We start from the raw sequence: 24,907 nt of genomic DNA on the forward strand, positions 1-24,907 counted from the left end.
CCCCCCCACCCCGCGAGTTTAACCTGTTATCTCTGTCAGCGCTTTCACAGTGTTGTCCTTTGTTTTCACTGTTTGCACCATTAGCTACAAGCCGCTGGCTCAGCCGTCGCCATGTTGAGAGCCGTGTGGAGACAATATGAATGCTCCCAATCTCACATTTAACACCTTTAACTAAAAATGTGGTTATTTTGACCCAGTGTTTGACAAACAGTTTTAAGTCAAACCTTATTTAAAACTGTTTGTTTTAAATAAAAAGAGCTAGAGTGGATTAAAGCAGTTCACAATAGGTAAATAACCCAACAGTGGAACATTTATTCATGTACTGTGCTTAAGTACAAATTTGAGGTTTTTGTACCTTACTTGAGTACTTCTATTTTATGTTACTTTATATTTCTACTTAAGAGGTAAATATTGTTCTTTTTACTCCACTACATTTATATAACTGCCTTCGTTACCAGATACTTTGTTGATTTAGATTATTATTACAAAATATAATCAACAAATACATTATGGCATATTATTGTAGATTAAGCTACCAGGCAGCATACCTTTACAACCTGCAATATTTAAGTGGTGCTTCTTACACAATTATACAATCTATCAATAATAATCCAATAATAAAATAAATAATATTCTAAAATAAAGGAAGTGTGTAAAATTGTAAAACACTGGCTGTAGAGAGAGCCTTTCATGTTTTTACATTACCTGAAGGCCACTGTAGTTCTCCGACATGCTTGTGAAACACCAGCTATTCTAATACCATCTTTTTGTGTATGTTGGAGTGGTTCTTCAACATGTTGCTGCAATGTTTTGTCTTATCTGTTTGTTCCACATGTGCGACTGCGTGAGTCTATACGATTTTTTAGCACACAAATGGCTGTCGGCTACCCCAGGGATCATTAGAACAACTGTTCTCTATGAATTGAATGAGCTTTTTAACGGGAGCCGCAGAGCGCAAAACCGTGGTACCGCCAGCCGCCGTCTGACTTCCGTTGCTCCTAAAGTAGTGTTATTATGGTAAGGATGACCTCTGAGCAAGGTGAACAGCGTTGAGGGGTTCTCAGTTGGTAGTAATCTGCAACCACACCAGTAGATGCCGCCAAATCCTACACACTGCTCCTTTAAATATATTTTGATGCTAATTTTTTTTTTGTATTTTGGTAAAATTGCAAGACTTAAGAGTATTTGTACACTTTGGTATTACTACTTTTGCTCAAGTAAAATGTACTATTTGAAAAAATAACATTCAAAACAACCCATTGTCTTGATTTTCTACCTATAGCTACTGTGTAAAGTTAACCAATACATTGATCCAACATATGTGATTTTTAGTGTACATTAGACTATTTTCTATTGCTGGATCTACACTGTAACTAAATGAATTGAAGCTCCATCTTGTCTCCGTGCTCTCACTGCTGCCAGCATGTCAGATGAGTCACGTTTCTGGTATAAATTTATCCTGTCAGATCTCTCAGTGCAATTAGGATGCTCAGCCGTTTGCCATAGATAAGGCTGCAGCCTGACTCCTCTGGGCTCCACTTTACATTCTGCTCGTTAAGAGGATTGATAATTACAGCGCAGTCAAGTTTCTCAGCACTGAGAGACTCTGTATGATATATCAGACTTGAGTCTGCCCGATTTGTCCTTTCATTTGTTTAAAGTGTATGAACCCTTATTATTTAATATCCAGGCTGTCAGCCGGCTCGTAGAGGATAAACATAATCACCTGCCATCTTACACACACAGGGTGTAAAATCCTCTCTGGAGATCTGAAGCACAATGGAGCAAATCTGATACTTTTTTGTCCCATGAATGAGGATTTTAATACACCTTGCTCTGTAATGTATCCCCCCTCCTCTGTTGTATGCACTCACACAAGCACACTCTGATCAAACACAAGCAGGCTATGCAAACAGATGGGATGCCATGTTTTGTACTGTTGTAGCTCCATACTAATTGGGGGATAGTGTAATGACATCAAAGTTTGGAAACAAGAAAGTGTTTGTGTCTGTGGCTGACTTGCAGGACGCCAGCGGCTGTGTTCTTAACTTGTTGTTTACTTGTTAATTTAGAAGCCACTTCAGAGGTCCAACATCCTTTCTCCAGATGAGACACAATAATGACGAAATGCACTCGAAGAAGGTCGACTGAAACTGTTTCAGTTCCACAGCCATCCAGTTTGGAGGTGCTGCGGTTGTGATTTAGATTAGCTAATTATCTAGAAGGAAGCTGATTTACTAATTTATGAACCCCTGCCGTGTTGAAAGAAAATATAATATCTGGGATTTTTTGTGATGACTGAGGCCGAGAGTTGGAATTCAGTGGGAGCACTTTCGAGGTATTCAAATGAATAAAATAAAAGCTCCAAATATTCACAGAATAATGTTTCTGTTATCAGGCATTTTGGTTGTGTGTGTGTTTGGTATCTTTCAGAATTGAATAAAATTGCACAGGTTAAAATTAGCACTTTTATTTCATTGTATCCCACATCCAACATGAAGTACACATTTCTTCTACACTTTTCTGTGCAAGCTCCAGATGCTGTTTCATTTGGTTTTAAACCAGTTTGCAGTGTCATTACAAACAAAAGGTTAACCTTCTTCTTGGTTCTCCTCCAACAAACCCAGAGAGGGTTGTTTGGTTTGGGTTTGCTGTACAGAAATCAAGCTTTTAGCAGGCAGTGAGCAGACTAGTTTACAGGCAGTGAACATATTTACCACATTTCTAAAGAGAAACTGATTTTGTCAAGTCATATTGTAATAGCAAACCTGTTAACTAACTTAACTAATTAATATACAGTATGTATAACATAATTTTACATCAGAGTTGGGTATTAAACAAAATTAGGATAATGAGGGTTAATTAAGGGTTAAGGAAAGCGTGATTACTTGTCAAATATTTATCGATGTTAATGTTGCTTTGTGTTGGCCTAATTTAAAGGGACTATTTGTAACTTTGTACGCGCATAAATGTAGCGGGTCGTCACACATGCGCGCTTGCATATGCGCGTTCGCGTGTAGCCGCTGTACCCTCCTCCTCTGCCTACTCGCCTTCACTCAGACAGCTCAGCTCGCTCCACCTCTAGACGTGAACGCGCGTTCACTACACACTGCAGAAGAGTTAGTTTAGCTCTGAGAATATCTAGTGAATGTACAGTTGACGTTTGTGCAGAAATAACTGCTGCAGCTCCTCCAGACCAACAGAGGTTTTCCTTGTCTTGTGAAGTGACGGAGCTCTACAGAGATTTACGTTGTCTTCTCGTTACCGACCGGGTGCCGGTGTCTCCTCTGCTCTCTCCGGCTGTGGGTGGAGAGAGCAGGGAGACACGCTGCAGAGCCCCGCTGCATCAGCCTGCACTTTGGCAGGAAAAGCCAACACTAGGATCAGATCTAAATCATGTTCATGGAGAGACCTCCGTCTGGTCAGCTAACATTACTGCCAAGCAGCTGAAATATAGAGTGATATTGTGGTTTTAGCTGACTTGTGTCGCCTCACTGTTTTGAGTGATGCTCGTTCAGGTATATTGAGAGCGAGCAAGCGCGAGCCCGACGCTGACTTTCGTTGATTTCACGGCCACAGGTGTCGCTGTTAAGAAGCATTTCTGAAAGTTACAAATAGTCCCTTTAAGGCTAGTGGAAATTATTAATTTAATTATAATGATATTTTTATATCTTATATTTTGACTTAGATTTTGTCTTAAAGTCTTGAAGTAAAAAAATGCTTGGCTTCAAAAACATTCATCAAGTGGGATTGAAGATCTGAGTTTGTTCAAATAAAGTGCATATAGCAGAGTGAAAAGATAATATATACTGTACATAGTGTACACATATGAACAGACTTATACATAGTTGTAGTGTAGCAATAAAATATTGTAAGGTGACTTGATGCTTGAATGTGTTCTTCATTTATTCAACTACTACTAAGTTTAGATCTTTCTTCCTTTTTTGTTATTGTTTTTTTTTTTCTCCTGGGGTTGGGGGGAGGTCCTTTGTATAAGACTGTGGCTTCTTTTTTTTAAAACAATATATTTATTGAGTTTTTTCACCTTCCCCTTTTTTTTTGCTACTTTAGTTTATCATTTATATTATTTTCTAGACATCCAATAACCCTGGACCGTTTTATCCTGCAGTACCGCCGCCGTCCAGCAGGGGTCGCTGATGGACCGTCACCACCAGCTCTGTTCTCGCTCTGATCTCTGTTCTCGCGGTATCTCCGTGCCTCCACCGGCGGCGACACTCAGAGAGGAGATGGCGGCCAGAGGGGGGTTTCAGTCGGCTCCTACTGGAGGTGGTGGAGGTGGTGTAGGAGCAATGGGACCAGGACCACCGGTACCGGGCGCAGGACCACCAGGCATGGGCCCCGGGACTCCTTCTGGACGGATGGTTCCGTCGTCGGCGGCGCAGAACCACATGTACCGCTCCCCGCTGCCCGGGCCCGGCTACCCGGTAAGATCTCTCTCCGTCTCCTGCTAGAACAAAGCCTCTCCTACCGGGGCTTTGTTACCGTGAGGCTAACGGTATCCCCCGAGCACCGGGGCGCGCCACGGCTCACCACACAGCTGCACAGCCCCGCAGAGAGCAGTTCACCCCGGTGTGAACCGTGTTTACCGGCCCGGTGTGAGAGAGTCCGAGAGTTAGTGTGTAGTTTGAATGTGCTAACATGCTAACACTCCCGCCCGATAACACTGAGCCTGGTAGCTCAGCATGCTAACGTCTGCTAACTGTGTTTCTCTCAGTTTGCTCGCTAAAATAATAATTAAATAGAGTTGAGTAGTTTCTAAACAACGTGTTAAAGAGAGCCTTTAATGTTAAACGTCGTACTTTTATAATATTTAAGCTTTATTTGAGTTCAAAAGTTGGTTTTTCACTTATAGTTCAGTACCGTTGCCATGCCACCGAGCAACCGTTGTTGAATGAATCAGGCTGCACGAAGCTGCACTTTGTATCAGTGCAACAGCAGAGGCTCAAACTAGTCTGCACCCTGTGTGTGTTTACTCTGTTCGTTGCATGCCAGAACACCCTGCAGGTGCAACACCAGCGCCTGCTTTTTGGTAAACTTAGTGTCACCTGGTTGGTAAAGTGTTACACAACAGAATAAGTGGAGCCAGGTGGTACTAAGTAAGTAAAGCTTTATTTATATAGCACCTTTTAAAACACACCATTACTAAGTGCTTCACACACAAATGAGACATCAACGTGATGAAGAGAGCCTTTAATGTTAAAAAGTTGTTTTTTTCACTTACAGTTCAGTACCGTTGCCATGCCACCATGGTCCACTGTTAAATGAATCAGGCTGCACGAAGCCAAACTTTGTATCACTGCAACAGAAGAGGCTCAAACTAAAGGACCAAACTAGTCTGCACCCTGTGTGTTTAGTCTGTTCTCTGACATCATCGCCTGCTTTTGGTAAACTTAGTGTCACCTGGCTGGTAAAGGTGTTACACAACAGAATAAGTGGACCCAGGTGGTAAGGCAAGGCAAGGCAGCTTTATTTGTATAGTATATTTCAGCAACAGGGCAATTCAAAGTGCTTTACATAAACATTCAAGAACATTGCGACAAAGTGCAAAAGAACATTAAGACATAATTAAAACAGTTATAAAAACATTAAAGATTAGAAAATAAAAACAAGCTAAAAAATAAAACCTAGGATAGAAGCTAAAATAGAGTATAACACACAAGAGTAAAAGCTCTAGTGCAGTATAAGATAATTATCTGGTTTAATAAGAGGCAGCAGCAAACAGGAACGTTTTAAGCTTTGATTTAAAAGAACTCAGAGTTGGAGTTGGTCCTGCAGGTTTCTGGGAGCTTGTTCCAGATATTCGGTGCTTAAAAACTGAACGCTTCTTCTGCATGTTTAGTTAGGACTCAGGGGACACTAAGCAGACCTGATCCAGATGACCTGAGAGGTCTGGATGGTTCATAACATAGCAGAAGATCAGAAATGTATTCAGTGTAGTCAGTGTTCATCCATTCGTATCAGGAGTGTTAACTTTTTTTATGCACGGTGTGGTACTTTGTTGCCCGAATTTTAAGTTTACAATGTATAAATTATGTGATACACTGAAATGTTTGCTATGTTGTGGCAGCTGCCAATTCTCTGGTGCTTGCTGTTGTTTCCCTTTTCCCTGGTGTTTTTTTGGTTGAGTTGCTGAGTGATTAGAGGGTTATTCAGTTCACCTGTTGCGCAGGGTGTGGGGACTGGCTCTTAAATGATAGTTGAGAGCAGCTTGGTGCATTCCCCTCTTGGCCAATCAGGGTGTAACAACGCCCTTTCTGTAGGGCTTAAAAGAGGAGGGAAACTGCACACCCAGTGTCATTCTGATCTCTCCTTCACTCAATGCAACATGTGTTATCAGCTTTATTAGAAACTCTGGTCTGTTTTGGGCCCTTTTGGGATTCTGTGATCTTTGTGTTTTGTTTGTTGAGAGTGTTGACTCTCCTAGTTGGGGAAACAAGTTAAGTGCCAACCAATTGGGTTACCTGCACTGGGACGATTAGGTGCTATTTGTGCAACAGCTGGCTTGCCTTACAATAGCCTAACGCCTGCAGGCTGTATTTTTGTATTCTATTCATTTGTTGATTTTCAATGAAACCCTTTATACCCATTTCTTTTAGTGTATTTTATTTGGGAAAACTTTAAAGGAGGGTAAAAGGAAAAACACAAACCAATATTTCAGTTTCCTTAATTGTTTGTTAATATAGAGGCATTTGTTCATTATTGAAGAGGCATTTGTTCATTATTATTATTAAGAAGGCATTTTATTTTATATTATTATGTGGATGGGAACTGTTTTTCAGTCTTCTGACTGAACAACTAAAGTCTGGGGAACTCAGTACCGCCACAATGTTACTTATATGTTATAGTCATCAAACTAGGGCTGCACATACTTGCCGACCTTAAGATCTTAAAAAAAGAGAGGATTCAAACCAGGACCAAACTAGTCTGCACCCTGTGTGTTTAGTCTGTTCGTTGCATGCCAGAACACCCTGCAGGTGCAACATCAGCGCATGCTTTTTTGTAAACTTGGTGTCACCTGGCTGGTAAAGTGTGTTACACAACAGAATAAGTGGAGCCAGGTGGTACTAAGTAAGTAAGTAAAGCTTTATTTATATAGCACCTTTTAAAACACACCATTACAAAGTGCTTCACACACAAATTAAACATCAAACAATGATGAAAACAAGGAAAAATTACAATATGAAACACAGAAACAATGAGAAATAGATCCAACAAAAAACAGACAAACACACATGTGGATGAGGCCTATAGAAAGGCTTGCCTATAGTTTTTTAGAAGCCGCTTAAAACAGACAAGAGATTCAGCAGCTCTAATAGATTGGGGGAGGTGATTCCAGAGAGTTGGGGGTCCTCCCGCCCAGAAAGATAAGAGTTTCAGTGACTTTGTTTCCTGTATTCTGGTGACTTTAAAAGAGGGAAAATAATAAGTACACTGCAACAGCATTTTCATGTAGAACTTTTGATTTTTCCTTTTAACTCCCAGGAAATAAAACTGAATAATTCGCCCCTCTGGTGTGAACTTGACGTGTGAATCTCTGGCATAAACTAATATTCATCCGTTTTTTATTTATATTTGCTCTTGCTTGAGTATTTATTTTGCATAGTACTCTCCATTTCTCTCTCCTTCTTTCACTCACTGAAGGTCCTTTCAGACACAACAGCACCACTGCACTCTGAAACACATTATTACCAATGGCTTGCGCCACGCCACAACGGCTTTTCACTGGGCACTGCAAACTGTGTTGCGAGCATAGACTGCTCTTTTCCGCCGGGAAACAACAGTTGATGTTGTCGTCGCAGTGGAAACAGTAGGGCTTATACACGCAGTTCAGTTCCACACATAGGTTTTGATAACGAAAAGGAAAAAAGGTGTGAAAATTTGCCATGAATGGGGAGAAATACGGGAGAATTGTGACCCCCGGGAGGAAACCATGAGGGTGCAATGAAAATGAGTCTCAGAGGAAAATCGGGAGGGTTGGCAAGTATGGGGGTGCATCCAACAATTATTTATTTATTATCCGCTGACTTTTTTTTTTAATCGATTAATTGTTTGGCCTATAAAATGTCAGAAAATCAAGACTGCGGAAGAAGATCGGGGGCCGTCTGTTGCTCCAGATTGCCGGTTGGTACCGGTATAAGACTAACATCAGAATTTCACTCACCAAAAAACTGGAGCACAGACTTCTTCAAATCAATCAATCGATGTAGCTTTATTTGTCACATGAAATCGTACAAGGTCAGCTCCTTCAATGGGTGCATTGATGTTAACGTTATTCACCATAAAGCACTCACCTCCTCCTTTTAGAGTCCTCTGTTCTTTCATATTGGTATATAGAAAAAGAGTCACGGTTGAATGGCGCTGTCCGGTATTCCAGGATATATCCTTAATTATGCCTAACTTTAAGCCTTAATATAATTTAAACAAGTGAATTATCTAAACAAATAAATGATTAAGAAATGTATTGAAAAAAGATGTAATTATTTCCCATATTCACAACATGTTTTTATCTAATGAAATATTCTGCTTCAATCCATATTCCTTGGTATTAATTAACCTTTCATAAAAAAAAATTTCACCACGGTCAAAAAAATGTTTACTCGCCTATTTGCTGCGCACAAAGGGAGGCACGCAACTGTTTTAACGGGCAGTCTAGCAGCAATCTAAAAGCACCATAAATTACATTTACATAACCACAATAGCAAAAAAAAAAACTATTTTTTAAAGGGTGTTGACGTCCTAAAAGCGGCATTCGAAAACCTCATTAAAGGCTTGGAATGTAAAAAAAAAAAAGAGAGAGATTTGGCACAGCCCTAGTTATCCCTGTTATACATGCTGCTACTTCCACAAGTCATTCTGTAGATCTATATGATAGATCCAGGTAGAATATAACTTGAATATCTCGATCTCTGACTCAGTGTATTTGTTTTACCAGTTCAGTACTGGTTGTATTGGATCTTAATAGATGATGATGTCATTTATCATCCGCATCAATTGAAGTGTTTGCTGCCTAGCTACTGGCAACCTGAAATATAGTTTAGTGAAAGGATGTTACATCTTTTTCTCTCCAGCGTCCTTGACTGCATTCACTCTCACAAGCAGCCTTTCGCAACATAGTCGAGGAGTCTTCATACTCTGAATACTGCAGAACTCGAGCTGTTCTCAGGTAAACCAAGGTTGTTCTGATGTATAGTGTAAAGAGCACTAAATGATCCACATGCAGTCCCTATCTGCCCACACTGCGCTGTGTGGAAAAGGCAGAGCGCATTCATCCAGCTTTTTATGTTGACAAGTCAATGTCTGTCACTCTTCCTCCCTTCCACCCTCCACCATATGCTGAGAAGAGAGTGTGTTTTGCCTTCATCTCACTCATTTGTTGGACTGACTGCTGGAGGGAAAGCTGCAATCAGTGATTTGTCATCTGATTTTCTCACCTGCAGTCATGCAGTCAAATACACGAAGTCGCCTGTTTGAGTTCTTAGCGCTTGGCTTGGTGAGTTGGAAGTGGAGTTTGTTTTCGGTTTTAACTTGTTTGACAGAGCCGGCATGCAAATTGTTGCTACCTCGTCTTTTAAGATCAAAATATGTGGATTTGATTTTTTTTTTTAAAGCAGATATTGTATTTTCTGTAAACAGCACAGAGATGCTGATTATGAGCTATGCTATATTTTCTTGTACTTGAAAATGTCTAGTGCAAAATCAGTTTTGATTAGTTTCGTTTTAATAGATTCACATCAGGAGATGTGCTGCTAATATTTTGCTGCCATATTTACGTTGACATTTCTGCACTGATCTGTGTGGTATCTATTTAATTTTCTGTCCTAAAGCGTACATAACTATCACATTAGACTATAGGCATATTGATTTAAGTCAGCGGATGACAGGATCGTAGACTTTGATCTGCTTTTATCTTCAAAAGCTTTGATTACAAATTGACCTTGGAAATACAGTTGCTTTACTACAATAAGGATGCTTTGCTCTTCTTGCCTTTTGAGCGTTAGGGATGCTCAACAACTCATTGGCCCACAGAGTAAATATAAAATACAGACATTATTCATTTGCAGCCACAGTTAGCTTATCTGAACACCAGGAGGCATAACAATGTCCACAGATGTCACTGAAGTAGGATTTACTTGCTTCCTCTGAATGCTTAACCTGTAGGGTGTTTCACATCTCTGACTGATGTGTTTTCTTAATTACTTTTTGCATGCTTTGATTCCCTCTTTTTTAATCACTAGCACAGTGCCCGTTTGGGGCGTGGCCTTCCCAAGCCCATGCCCATTCTTAGCACGTGCCCATTCGGAACGGGCCAATTTCTTGGCTCCCGGAAGTGCTGCTTACATCGTTGTCGAGAAACACTCATCGCTTGTTGACTCCAGGGAAGTGAAGACGTATTTGATTTTAACGTTAGTATATCCAGCATCCAGTAGCAAACGTCCACAGATGTCCGATGTGGCCCTGAAGCCCGCTGCGGCACTGAGTGATGTCTGCTTGTTTATTCAAAGTTTATTAATATTGAACGTGTTGCGTGCCCAGATTGCACTTCAACACCAGCAATACATCCGCCAAGTGTGAAGTAAATCAGATGAGCGGTTCTCAAGATATGCGAAGGACACAGCCATTTATTCAGAGATTCCTTTCTATATAGGGTTTTGCAGTTTCTTTATTGCGATGTTTCATTCAGTGACACATTAATTAAGATACAGTGCACTGTAGTTCCAGCCACAGATCTGCCATTGTAGCTGCAAAAAATGCAATTTGTGTGGTGCCAGGACTAAATCTCACCCACCATCAGGGAGTCCTGTGGTTCAATTACCAGCAGCGTACCTCCAGCACTGTTGGCCATGTTCGAGTGGGAGGCTGGTGAAGTGTTGTCCTTGTTACCTTATACATGTTGATCGGGGCGCCTGTGATATGTGTTAACAAATTATATACATTTTTACCAACTGACTGCAACTAGGGATGCTAATTTTGAAAAATGTTCTTAACCGATTATTAACCGTTAACTGATAAGATTTGTCAGCTGCAGGAACACAACAGATATTCGTTGACAGGAGTCCCCAGTTCACCCGTCCGGGAACGTTAACTTAGCAGCCACGATGTTGCATGTAGTGTCGTGGACATGCAGCCACTTTCCCAGTAAAAGTCTCCACCGCACATTTAGTTAATCAGGTTGTCCGCTGTGCGTTTGCCCAGCGTAACGATACTTTGTCTGCCCAGCATGACTTTAGTGGGTGTCCAATAAACAGTGTGTGTATTTGTGCTACGTTAGCACCTCTAGTATTGCCGGAGGCTTCGTGCTCGCCGCTGCAACACGTAGTTTGTGTAACTTTAGCGAGTTTCCAACAGGCCGTGTGTGTGTGGCGGCGGTGAGTGTGAGGTTGTTGGTGGCGTTATAGCTGTGAACGAAGGTGTAGCAGTGTGTGTACAGTTAATTTGTGGGTGAATAAATGCTACGAAACTACAACACCGCTCCGCTCGAGCGAGCTGGAGAGACCGGAGTCAACTTCCTGTATCCTGCAACTCCGGCTCCGCCTCTTAAGGTGGGCTGTTAAGGTGGACCAGCTTTTCTCCTTCAAGTGACGAGCTGCTCCTTTGAGCTGCTCAGCTTTTTAATTAATTATTAATATTTCTTTTAACCGATAGCGTTAATCGGTTAAAATGCTTAATGTTGGTTAACGGTTAAACAGTTAATTATTAACATCCCTAACTGCAACCATCAATGATTTTCATTAGCAATTAATATGCAGATGGTTTTCTTGATTGATCGTCTGCGAAACATCAGGAAATAGTAAAAAAAAATGACTATTACATTTTGCATTGCCCATATTTTGTCAGGCCAACAGTCTAAAGTCCAAATATATTCCATTTACAGTATTATAATGTTTACGAGGTAAAGCAACAAATACTCACATTTGAGAAGCTAAAAACCATCAAATATTTTGCATTTTTTTCCTTGAAAAAAGAACTTTAAACGATCAGTCGATTATCACAATAGTTGCTGATTCATTTTTGAGTAAATCTGTTTAAACAGGAATAAAGAGGAAAACCTGAGTCTAAGTTTGCTAAACGAGCACACCTTACAATTTTATATACAAAACACATATAGTATTGTGGTGCAGAGAACAGATTGCTGTAGTCAAACCTGGGAATGAAAATACACAGTTTGACATTTGCAAAACCTCAATGCCGGTGGTCTAATAGCTCTATACTGTTGACTTGATGGCTGTGAAGCGACTTGTGAAATAGAAAACTAATGCCCAGAAAATCTCCTCTCAGAAGTTTTATGGAGGTAAAAATCATCGTTCCTGTGTTTTCTATGCAGAGACCAGGCATGCCTCCATCCAACCGCATGACCCCGCAGGGACCAGCCATGGGACCCCCAGGATATGGCAACAGCCCAGTGTCTCGCCCTGTGATGCCTGGCGTGATGGACCCGTCTCGCAAGAGGCCCGCCCCCCAACAGATCCAGCAGGTTCAGCAGCAGAACCGCAACCAGCAGTAAGTCTTCCCCCACTCATACAGAAGATCACGATTTAGAGCCATACTTAAATTATGTGCTTTGTTATATTAACAGGTATCAGTAATAGAGGCATTGGGATATCAGCCTGTAAAAAAAGATTAAAAAGGTGTTTTGAGTGTTATCAGAAGTCTCTAAGCCCTGCAGCCGCCCTCTTCCTCAGACACGCCATCCTGGTCCCGTCCACTACTTTCATCACTGCCATCCAAAACCATGTTTCCTATTGGAAATTTGTCTTTCCTATCCCAGATTGGAAAAAGGGACATTTCTTAATGGAGAAAAAAAGATTTTTTGCAAAGAAATGCTTTGATAGATAAACTGGCCTCATTAAATGTCTTTAAAATCACAAAGAAAGCTTGCAGCAGTTTTGAGATGGAATGATTCTTTGAAATGTGAAATGACAGAAATTTAATTGGCAACTATTTTGATAATCAATGTTTTGTTTCAATCTCTTCTTGAGTAAAAATGCCAAATATCCTCTGGCTGCAGCGGCTCGAATGTGAGAATTTGCTCCTTAATTCTGTACGTTGAATATATACACATAGAGACAGACAACAATTCACACTCACATTCACACCTCCGGGCAATTTAGAGTCAACAATTATCCTGTGGAAGGAAGCCGGAGAACCCAGAGAAAACCCACGCTGACAAGGGGAGAACATGCAAATAAAAGGGGCCCCAAGCCGGATTCAAACCTGCGACACTCTTGCTGTGAGGCGGCAGTGCTAACCACTGCAACACCATGCCGCCCTAGCCCTATTATTGACATTTAAATTAAATTTATGTAATGGACATACCATCTTTGCTAAAAAGGTGGAGAGAGAATACAAGTTGATTAGTGAGAGAAACGTATAATACACACTATATTTGGAGGCATATAGAAGACACACAATAATGATAGCCTCATATTTTCATAAATTAAATTTAATCTTGCGATGATGATGATACTGCCCACATTACGGTAAATGTATCCTACACTGCTGCGTTTTTTTGGACCTGTGTGATCCTGGTCCCACTAGCCTTTTACATCAGGGACTGAATTATTGTGATTATGTTAATCCAGCATTGCTCCGCTTCGACTCACACTCAAACTTATCTTGTTTCTATAATTTGTTTTTACAGCACAAAGAAGAAGAAGATGGCTGATAAAATTCTACCTCAGAGGGTGAGTGTTAATCAAACAGCAGTCCATTAATCCTGACCGTTATTGTATTGGAGAGATTACAGTTGCTTGTCCATTTGAATTTTAATTGAGGTGGCTCTGTTTGAGGTACGGGTATTAAGAGTGCACTGGCTGTAAGCACTTGATGGTTGTCATATATAACATTTGTATTTATGTAAAACACATGGCTGAGACGGAGTTAAGTTGACGAAAATGCTCTTAAAATGTAGGCCTGTCACGATAATTGTTAACGACTTATCGTACTATATTATGGACATGACCTCGGTCATTAATGCTGACCCCGATATTGTTGTGTTTACATGTGTCCTTGTTGACGTATGAATGTCTCCAACATTTTGGTCAACATGATGCCAGAATAAACAGCAGGGTTTTCCAAAGCAAGACTTGGGTGCAGCACAGACTTTGCACTTTTTTGTTAACAGAGCTCAAGAGTTCATTTTATTTTTTGTTTTGGTTGTGTGATTTTTTTTTTTTTTTTTTTTTTTTTTTTTTTTTTTTTTTTCTTCGAATATTTTAATATTTTTCCCATTCCAATGTCTGAATATTCTGAAAAAGTTCACTGGTCTTTGAAAGGGTGTACTTGCATAATTATGCTATTATCATTATATCAGTGGTATAAAATGGTCTTAAAATTACAATAATGTTATTTATTGCAAGTATTTCTGGGAAAATATATCGTCCAACAAAAGTAGTTATGACTGGCCTACCAAAATGGTTATTGAAGACCATTTTATGGAGAAAAGGTGGGAAACCAACACGCCTCCGAGTGTGTTCTGTTGTACTTTTTGGATGTAGCACCAATGGTCACCAGTGTCTTTTGTTGTGTCCCAGATCAGGGAACTCGTCCCAGAGTCTCAGGCTTACATGGATCTGCTGGCTTTTGAGAGGAAGCTGGATCAAACCATCATGCGCAAGAGGCTGGACATTCAGGAGGCCCTCAAGAGGCCCATTAAGGTATGGTTCAAATTAAGTTTTCACTCCTGGAATCCCTCAATCACTCCGGTTCAGACCTGAAATTAATTTCAAAGCCATTCAGAACCCCCGGGGCCTCCATCCATCCCTATAACTGGACATTTAGTAGTAATGCCATTCAGTAAAGGCTTGTAAAAATGTCTACAGCGTTGTGCAGGGCTCGTCTGTAAGGGTTGCCTGGTTGCCATCAGTGGCAACTACATTTTAACATAAAAAGTAGGGACAGCCAAATGTGCACACCAAAGTAAATACATTTTTAAATATTTGTTGCATTAGTGATATTTAAATACTGCTGTTGCAGTCAGAACCGGAACCAGACCACGCTGCATTTTCTCGCGTGCGCAGAGGCATCAGTTTTAGAGATGATGATGAGGCAAATTAAGTTGTTTGACTGTGGGGGGAAGAGTTTCACCAACTTGTCAACGTCACAAAGGGATGCTAAAATTGTTTCAACTGACAAAAAAAAACAGATGAACCTCAACGAAAAACAGAAATTTGTTGGAAAAAGGAAAGTCTTGGGAAGCAAATCATCCTGGCATCTTTGAGCTGGATGGAGAATTATATTGCAAAGCATGTACAACATATACATGACATGTGTACATGTCACATTTTCATTATTAAGATGACATATAACTGCATAGTATCTTACTTACTCAAATTATAAAGTGACTAAAAATGGCAACCATATTTTCCATTTTAGCAACCGAAAGCTGATGCCTTTTTGCCAGCCTTGTGACGGCAACCACTTTTAACCGTTAGTGTCGAGCCCCGTAATGAGTTTAGACATTTCACATTTGCCATGTAAAGATGTTTTTTTTTTGTTATCTTGCTGTTGAACTGGGATTCAACTCGTGGATTTTTGAAGTTGAAGATTGTTGGTTTTACAGTTTTTATGTGGCAGTGGATAAAAAGATTAGTATATCGTATGGTTGACAACATACTTATTATAATTATTATTAACTTAATATTTCTATGCAAGTTGAACGTCCTCTCGGTGTCCACCTTCAGCACACCAATACATTGATTGAATCATAAATTAAGCTGCACACTGTCACAGCGGACCTACCTTATCTTTCCTTTGAGTAAAATTGACTTTATCAAATGAAACAGAACTTGACTCGTGGGATTTTTAGGGGTAGTTGTGTTTAGATGTTTGTGGACATGCACTGATTATCAGTGTAGATATCAAGTCAGTGTTGTGTGAATGATGGCACATCAATTTAAAGTTTCTTTTGATCTATTCTTTTTTTCCAGCAAAAGAGAAAGCTTCGGATCTTCATATCAAACACCTTTAACCCCGCAAAGCCAGATGCTGAGGATGGAGAAGGCACAGTTGCATCATGGGAGCTACGTGTCGAGGGGCGTCTGCTGGAAGATGTAAGTTTCACGATTGAAATATATATTGTTTTTGTGTGTACCGTATTTATTTAAGACTTAAACTGCTTTAACAGTAGTTTACATTTATTCCAGAACACTGCTAATATAACCAACCAAATTTTAAATGTCGTTTGTTGGGCTACATTGAGCAAAGACTATGAAGAAATTAAACTTATGTAAAGACACCAATTTTATGCAGATATTGTAATGCTTGCATTCATATTTCCAATAACGGTAACATTTGCTTTGCAGACTGCCGTGTCCAAGTATGAAGCCACCAAACAGAAGCGGAAGTTCTCCTCTTTCTTCAAGTCTCTGGTGATTGAGTTGGACAAGGACCTGTATGGTCCAGATAATCACCTTGTGGAAGTAAGATATGTATTTAAATTATTTATATTTAGTTTATGTATCTGTATGAATATATATATACAAATACTAACATGAAATGTCTTTTATGTCATCTTAGTGGCACAGGACTGCCACCACCCAGGAGACTGATGGCTTTCAGGTGAAGAGGCCCGGTGATGTTGGTGTTCGCTGCACCGTCCTGCTGATGCTAGATTACCAGGTAAATACATGTTCGGGCGTTTGCCCTGTGGTTTGATAGTGTTGCTTTGAAGACCTCTTCAAATATTTGTTCAGTTAGTAAAAAGGTAAATAAAAGCGACGATTAGAGTTGGGTTGACTTCCGGTTTTGCCGGTCTGGTCCAATGTACCGGCTTGAAATGAAACCGACGAAATAGGTTAGCCGAAAAACATAGACGAGGCAACGTGTAACGTGGTGCTGCTTCACTCTCCGCTTCTTCTTATTTGGTGTTTATTGGCGGTTGGCAGCCAGCTTAGAGGTGCATTACCATCACCTACTGGACTGGAGTTGCTACACTCTCATTCATGGGCTCTCTCAGTCTCATTCTGTTCCACTCGGGAGCGGCTGCTGAGTCAAGTGTGTAGTCAAATTCGGTATACCGGTCCGGTGTCTGGCTTAATATCAAACCAGTCTGCATATTTTTGCACCGGCCCAACCCTAAAGACGATCAAACCTAATGCAGATTCACTTTGCTTTAATCTGTCATTATGTGCACCAAACAGCCCCCTCAGTTCAAGCTGGACCCCCGGCTGGCTCGTATGCTGGGTATCCACACCCAGACCAGACCTGTCATCATTCAGGCCCTGTGGCAGTATGTCAAGACCCACAAACTCCAAGACCCCCATGAGCGCGAGTTCATCAACTGTGACAAATACCTGCAGCAGGTGAGTGGAGTCCTTTTTGTAACATGATACACTTTAAAATCTACATTAAGCTTTAGTGATGCAATTTGTTACTTTATAATACACCAAAAGAGGCCTCCCTGTTGTTTAAACCTGATGAATACGAACTGTAGCCGGTGTATGAAGCTGGAATGATCAACAGTTAATTCCTGCTCTTGATGTCGTCTCTGTACGCTTCCCTCCGTCCTTGTATGGAGACTCTTCTTTCTGGGTCACTGACTGGTTTCCCAGTGCATTACTTTCGGCCGTGCCAAGATAAACAGAGGAAAGTTAACAGTGAATTCCTACAAAGTTAATGTATGAAATAAATGTTCTGGTTAGCTTACCTTCTTGTAATTAAAACAGTGATTTGTAATGCAGTAAAGATGGAATAGAGCCATTTATTTAAAAGCTCAGTTTGGGGTTTTTTTTCTCTTCTATATACACACTCAGTAAAAATGGTCATAACAGATTCTAGTAGCAGAGAGAGCAACACACCCTAAGACAAAAATAACAGAACAGGACACAGTGGATTAATGCAGATGTTTAGACAGAGGTGGCATATACTTGTTGCTGTGAAAATAAACATTAAATAGATAAAATAAATAACTCACACATTAGAGGCTGAAACATGATTGCCGCCCACATTTAGTTTGTTAGTGGTTCATAAATAAGCAATTTATCTAGATATTATATAATGTCTTTGTAGGGTTTTCTTTACATATTGAAGGTGAGGAAACACCATGAAACACCATTGGCGTTTAGATTGGTTCCCTATAAGCCTCGCTTTCACTATGCAATTCTGTCTGCCACTGGGTATGATCTCTCGGGAAAATGAAGGCTCGATTTATGGCACAAAGGAAGTGTGTCAACGACTGCACAACCAAAACAGGAAGAGGATAAGCTTTTTTTCCCCCGGTAGCTATCCCCAGTTACCAAAGAGTCAATGTAATTTCTTTACAGTTACTATCCCCAGCAGCGGAAATGGCGGACCGTGGAACTATCAAAGTAACTATTGAAAACAAAATGCAGTGTGTCCTGTGCAGTGTTGCTAACTCTTTCCCAATGAAAGTGGCTAACAGTAACATCATACCCTAACTTACATATTGGGGGTGAGTTGAAAAGGTTGTCTATTGCCACTTAAAGTGTGTTTGTTTCATTTTTGCAGATCTTTGAGACTCAGCGAATGAAGTTCTCTGAGATCCCGCAGCGCTTGCATGCACTCCTGATGCCCCCAGAGCCCATCATCATCAACCATGTGATCAGGTAACCTCATTATAGTGATGTACGACATCCCCTTTGTGACAAAAGTCACATGTGAATATTGTGTTTTCGCAGTTTCTTGCTGCTGAATTTCATCTCCTGCCACTATGTGATGACTTCACATACTGCTAAAACTAAATGTGCTGTATTCTTTTATAGTGTGGACCCTAATGACCAAAAGAAGACTGCTTGCTATGACATTGATGTGGAGGTGGACGACACGCTGAAGACCCAGATGAACTCCTTCCTGCTCTCCACAGCCAGTCAGCAGGAAATAGCCGGACTGGACAACAAGGTTAGACAGACTCATCCTCTCCGCTATGTCATGAAAGGAAGTTGTGTTTCCTGTTTCCTGCTGTATTTCTATGCCTTTTTTTTGTGGGTTTTTGATCAATTAAATTACTAAATCCCTGCCGACTGTAGAACAACTTGCACTCGAACAAATATCACACAGAGAGGAAGCATATATTTTTTTGGTGAAATAGTTTGAAATAGCACTTAATTCTTTGACAACTTCCATCTGTTGTAGCTGTGGAAATGCCATTTTTAACACTCACTTTAAATGTGAATGAGCATTTTTTTTTAATATATATATATTGGACCCCTGTTCCATTGAGCCACCGTGTCGTTTTATTTTCCATCATTTTGTGCGCCTGCTGAGGGTAATTTCACACATATTCGCTCTCCCAAATCGTTGCCTGTGAATCACCGCCTTCTCTCTAGCCAGTTATGAGGTCAGTCAGGTCTTCTTGACCTCCTGCTAGCAGTCATTACCTTGACTGGGATGGTTGTTATCATATTGATAAGACACAGAGCCATTCCTCCTGATTGTCTTTTGTTCTGAGACAAATCAACACTGTAAATAGAGAGAGCTTGTTTATAGTTTATAGGCGCCGTTCATTTTGTGACTTTATTTTGGTGTTGATTTATGATATACACCCGGTTCCTGCCGGTTTGATATCAGAAACAGTTTGTCACAGAGCCCGCCTTAGTTTTCCCTGTATGTATAGTGTCTTCTGAAAAAAAAAAAAACTAAATCTATTGCCATGGTTTAAAACAGTTTTGGAACTGCTGATCTGAAGGATACTTGATGTAAAACGGTTATTAAGGAAACACCTGTTCTCCCTTTTTCTGTGTCAGCGATATTCCATTTAATTAACTCGTTATTAATTACTTTAAATTTATGACCCTTCTCTTCATTCTGTTTAATTCTTCTCAGATCCATGAAACCATTGAGACCATTAACCAGCTGAAGACCCAGAGAGAGTTCATGTTGAGTTTTGCCAGAGATCCTCAGGGCTTTATCAACGACTGGCTGCAGTCCCAGTGCAGAGACCTCAAGGTGAGTCCGACCGTCACAACTGAATCCTCCAGGAATTCAAGGCACTAATCTGTGGTCTAATATCTCTACAGATACCATGTTGCTTCTGCTTGAAAACAAAAAAACATGTTTTCTTTTGTTTGCTTTTGAATAAGAGAAAATGTTAAAATCAAGTAAAAGTTCAGGGATAAATATGTAGTTGTTGTGTCAATCATTCAGAAGAGTAAGCGTGTTGCAATTTTGATTCAATATTTAGCAGTTGTTAGAGAGAATCACATCAAGAAGAGGAAACAATATCGGTTTGTCCACCGACAGTAGGGACGTCACGAGATCCGATACTTTGGTACCAAGTTGATGCCAAAATTCTCAAAACGTGACGGTACATGTTTTCTACATTACCACAGGTACCACAAGTACCGGGGGGCTCGAGGCTAAGGGGGTCGTAAACTCACTATTGACGCGACATGGGGACACACTTTAGTTTTTCCCTGATAATGCTGCATTGTGAACAACAAATCTGTGTTGAAATCAGCTGGAGGAGAGTTAGTAACTTTAGGTGTTAGCAGCCATTGGGCAGCACAGTTCTGCGGAGCTAACGTTAACGGAGGTTTCATTGTTTTTCATCAAGTGTTCAGTAAAAATTTGTATTGGGCAAAGGTAAAATTGTGTTCAAATGTAATCTAGTGTTGGTGAGGAACTTGAATAAATCCAGTCATTTGAAGGAGATGTTTTCACAGCAATGTAAAATAGATAATAGAGAGGGAATTATGATTTTAACTTCCTAAACTAGCTCAAAGTGTTATGGTGGTATCGAATTGCAGAATTTCACTGGTATTGGTATCGACTTCTAAGTTTCTGGTATTGTGACACCCCTAACCGACAGTAGCGTCAATAGATCACAGCCAAAATATTTTAAGTGTTTTAAGTAAGGGATGTGGATTGTTTTCAACTAGAAACTCTTCTTCTCTTGCCGTTACTACTGCTACATGTAATGCATATTTTTCCCATCCTAGAAGAAGGATTTCTTATCTGTCTGGAGACTTATTCTTTATTTGAATCAAAGGTGTTAAGATGGAGGATGTCATATCCTGTGTACAGATTTATAATGCCCGTTGAGGCAAATTTGTAATTTGGGTTATTTAAATTGAATTGCCAACCTGTAAAACTCAGTCAAACACAGCAACTATAAGCACATTCTGTAGGCGTTATAAGAAGACTTTGAGGAATGTAGGAAAACACTAACAGAAGCAGAATAATGCTGGGTAGGTTTGGGAAAGAGAATACAAGAAAACAAACTTCTGCAGTGCTAAAAACCACAGATGAATGATGAATAACTAAGAGTATCTCTGAAGGAAACTACAGACATACACTTCTCACATCTCAAGTCAAGAATCAGAAAAAAATAACAATTATAAACATTCCCTCTGATATTTTTTAAGCTTAGTTAATTTTCAAGTTCAGTAAATTCCTTGAGGTCATGTTTGAGGTTAATAATATTTAGCTAGGTTTGCTGTGGGAAGAGAAGACTACATTACATTAAGTACGTGGACATTGTGCTCATGCTGCTCACTCAGGTGTGACACGGCAGGGCAGAGTCAAAATAGAGCGTGAGACATTTAATAACATGTCTGACTGGATGCACGCTCGCCTCTCGTCTGTCCGCTGAGTGAGCCGGTTAACTGCTGACCAGCTGTCGCCCACCTGCAGTGTTTGTTCAGCCAAATCTCTGTGAAATTGAACAAATTCAGTTCAAGGCTCACTGTCTGCTTTCACAGCAGTAGTCAGCCTTATAAAGAAGTTTCTGTTGAGACGACATGTCTTAGCCACGGTCAGTGTTTGATGGATGTGTAAATGTGTCTTTCTCTGTTTACAGACCATGACGGATGTGGTCGGAAACCCAGAAGAAGAGCGAAGAGCAGAGTTTTACTACCAGCCGTGGGCTCAGGAGGCAGTCTGTCGCTACTTCTACTCCAAGGTAATCAACTCATTCCTCCTCCTATATTTTGTCTTTCTTTATTTCTACCGCTTTGGTCCAGAGACTTAATTATCTCAACAACTACAGTATTTGATGAATTCCCATGAAATTTTGTACAAACATTCATGTTCCCCAGAGGATGAATACTATCAACTTTAGTGAACTCCTGACTTTTCCTCTAGCACCACCGTGAGGTTGATATCGGTGGTTTTGAGTGAAATATCTCAATATTCACTGTTTGATGGATTGAAATTTGGTTCAGACATTGATGGTACCCAGAGGATTAAATGTAATGACTGTAGTGATCGGCTGTATTTTGTTATTAATGCTTATTAGGACTATTACTAAACATTACTTTTATTATTCATTAATCTGCTGATTGTTTTAGTAATTGTCAAATGTCAGAAAACAGAAGAAAACAAAAGTCCATTGGAATTTCTCTATAATCTTTTTTCCATAAGATATTCAAATAAAAAAACTGATTGGACATAAAGGAACAGTGTGTAACAGTTAGGGGGATCTATTGGCAGAAATGGAATATAATATTAATAAGTATGTTTTCGTTAGTGTCTAATCACGTGAAAATAAAATTGTTGTGTTTTCGTCACCTTAAAATGAGCTGTTTATATCTAAATACGGAGCTGATCCCATGTTTCTACAGTAGCCCAGAACGGACAAACCAAACACTAGCTGTAGACATTCACGTTGTCCCAACGGCCACCGTAGTTCTCCTACACGCTTGGCACGCGGGCGAAGTTTCAGTTGGTTGCAATGTGCAACCTCACCACTAGATGCCGCCAAACTCCTACACACTGCACCTTTAAAGTTTGTATTGTTTTGAAATGACTAAAACAGTTAATCGATTATCAAAATAGTTCCCAATTATTTTTCTGTTGATCAACTAATTGTTTAATCATTTCAGTTCTAGTGCTGCTAACACTAAACCAAGATGATCACCGTAAACATTATACCTTTTTGAAATCGGCATGTTGCCATGGCTGTAGACTCTTGTTGTTTTTATAATGGCCACTGTTGATCTTTTGTCATAGCATTGTCTTCTGCTGATTAAATCTTGTCTGTGTGTCTTTCAGGTTCAGCAGAGGCGACAGGAGCTGGAGACGGCGCTCGGCATCAGGAACACCTAAAGAGATTTATCCACAGAGACGTGCTGTGCTGTCGGAGACGACTAATGTGTGAGCGTGTGGGATGTTCAAAATTAATTCCTCCCACAGTTTTCTGACAAACTTAGAGAGAGACATAGATACTAGATGGCTTTACCATTATATAGGATGTCCTTTTGTTGTTTTTATCTTCACCCTGCAGCTCGACTACTTTTGCAGTTTGGTTGCTACTTTTTTTGTATAATTATTTTTTGTCCTCACACCAGAGCTACAGTGTATTTTCGCTGGCATGTCTGAGCCTTTCCTGGAAGCATTCCTTAAATTTTCGATACATTATGCCCACACAAAAGTACAGATTGTACACAAATGAAAAAGTAGAGGGAAACTTTTAATGTATTTTGTCCCTGAATCTAAAAATACCTTAAATCAGATGGAATGTGTTGGTTCTGCCTTGGCCCTTTGTTCCCTTCTTTGGAAAGTAAATTTACATTTTACACTCCCAGCCCGGCCCCCGTATGCTCGCCCATTCAGTTAGATATTGATTGTGATTGTGTTTGTAATCAATCAGGCTACTTGACTGCACATTGGCTGTTCAAGTGTCACTTTGTCTTAAGCTCTCGTTGGTCTGTTTTGACAGTTTGTGCCACAGTTCGGTGTACGAGAGACGTTTGAAAGCTCAATCATGGCAGAATATACATCTTTTGTTAAAGGGTGCCATTTAGTATGAAGTTTTCCTTTTTTTTCTTTTTTTGTTATTATCAATGATTCTTGTTTTTAAAAATATGTATTATATCAGTACTTGTCTTGTTAGCTAGTACAGATTATCAAGGAAGTAGCTAGTATGAGTACCTCTAGTCTATATAGTTTTGTAAATACTGAGCAGAAAAAAAACTGAAGATGGATGTGAAGTAAAATTGTATCTCTTATCCTGGCAGATGTTTTTCTTAACTCTTTGTCTACGCTCAGATAGTTGAACCAGTATTTATATTATTAATCAGCCCTCGCTGTCAGAGCACAGTGACTTAGTTCTCCTCAACATAAAGACGTCACGTTTGACGAATCACTGCTCTGCGGGATGAAATGTACACGACTTTCATGTCGCCTGCAAGCGGGTGAAAAGTTAAATATTCTGCTTTTTAGTTTTGTGTATTTTTGATTATGTACAGAGAAGCCATAAACACGATTTAAAGAGTCGTAGCTTCTTCGTACACTGGCTCAACACCTTGTTGAGTTTAATAGTTGTTTCCCTGTTGAAGGTAAAAATGAGTGTCCTGGCTGAAACTTTAGCGTGTGTGCATTTAATTAACGAATTCCAAGAATACACTAATGTGGGTTTGGGCAGGTACATGATTTGAAACAAGCGATGGGAACCTCTGGGGTTTAAAACAGGACACTGGGGGACTGTAGTAGTATTTGAATCTGCAGACTTTTTCATGGACCAAACCTATTTTTCTGTATGTTCTTATGTTATAATAAAGGATATGTAAAATGTACCTGCTGTCTGTGCCAGTGATTTTATTTAAAGGTGCAGTGTGTAGGATCTGGTGGCATCTAGTGGTGAGGTTGCAGATTGCAACCAAATGAAACTTCTCCCTTGTGCCAAGTGTGTAGGAGAACTACGGTGGCCAACGTGAAAACGCTAATGACCCTATCTAGAGCCACAGTTTTTGTTTGTCCATGCTGGGCTACTGTAGAAACAGGACGGCTCCGTTTGTCGATATAAACGGCTCATTCTTAAATAACGAAAACACAACGATCCCTATTTTCAGTTGATTATACACTAAAGAAAACATACTTAATATTATATTCTATTTCTGCCAATAGATCCCCCCAAATGATACACACTGTTACTTTAACATCTTTATAATGAAAAACTGCTTTAATTTATTCCTGTGTGGATTACAATTGG

General features: G+C 40.0%; 1 protein-coding gene across 1 annotated transcript; it reads left to right on the plus strand.

Annotated features, from left to right (window-relative positions):
• The first annotated feature begins 4,206 nt into the window (after nt 1–4,206).
• On the plus strand, nt 4,207–24,491 carry smarcd1 (SWI/SNF related, matrix associated, actin dependent regulator of chromatin, subfamily d, member 1). Its single transcript, XM_037785097.1, has 13 exons — nt 4,207–4,445; nt 12,344–12,519; nt 13,661–13,703; nt 14,553–14,675; nt 15,948–16,070; nt 16,323–16,439; nt 16,537–16,638; nt 17,160–17,321; nt 18,487–18,584; nt 18,741–18,876; nt 19,801–19,923; nt 21,776–21,877; nt 22,969–24,491. The coding sequence occupies exons 1-13, from the start codon at nt 4,248–4,250 to the stop codon at nt 23,020–23,022; spliced, it is 1,557 nt and encodes a 518-aa protein (XP_037641025.1). The 5' UTR covers nt 4,207–4,247; the 3' UTR covers nt 23,023–24,491.
• The last annotated feature ends 416 nt before the right edge of the window (nt 24,492–24,907 follow it).

This window comes from Sebastes umbrosus, chromosome 1, assembly GCF_015220745.1.
Source record: "Sebastes umbrosus isolate fSebUmb1 chromosome 1, fSebUmb1.pri, whole genome shotgun sequence".
Lineage (NCBI taxonomy): Eukaryota > Metazoa > Chordata > Actinopteri > Perciformes > Sebastidae > Sebastes > Sebastes umbrosus.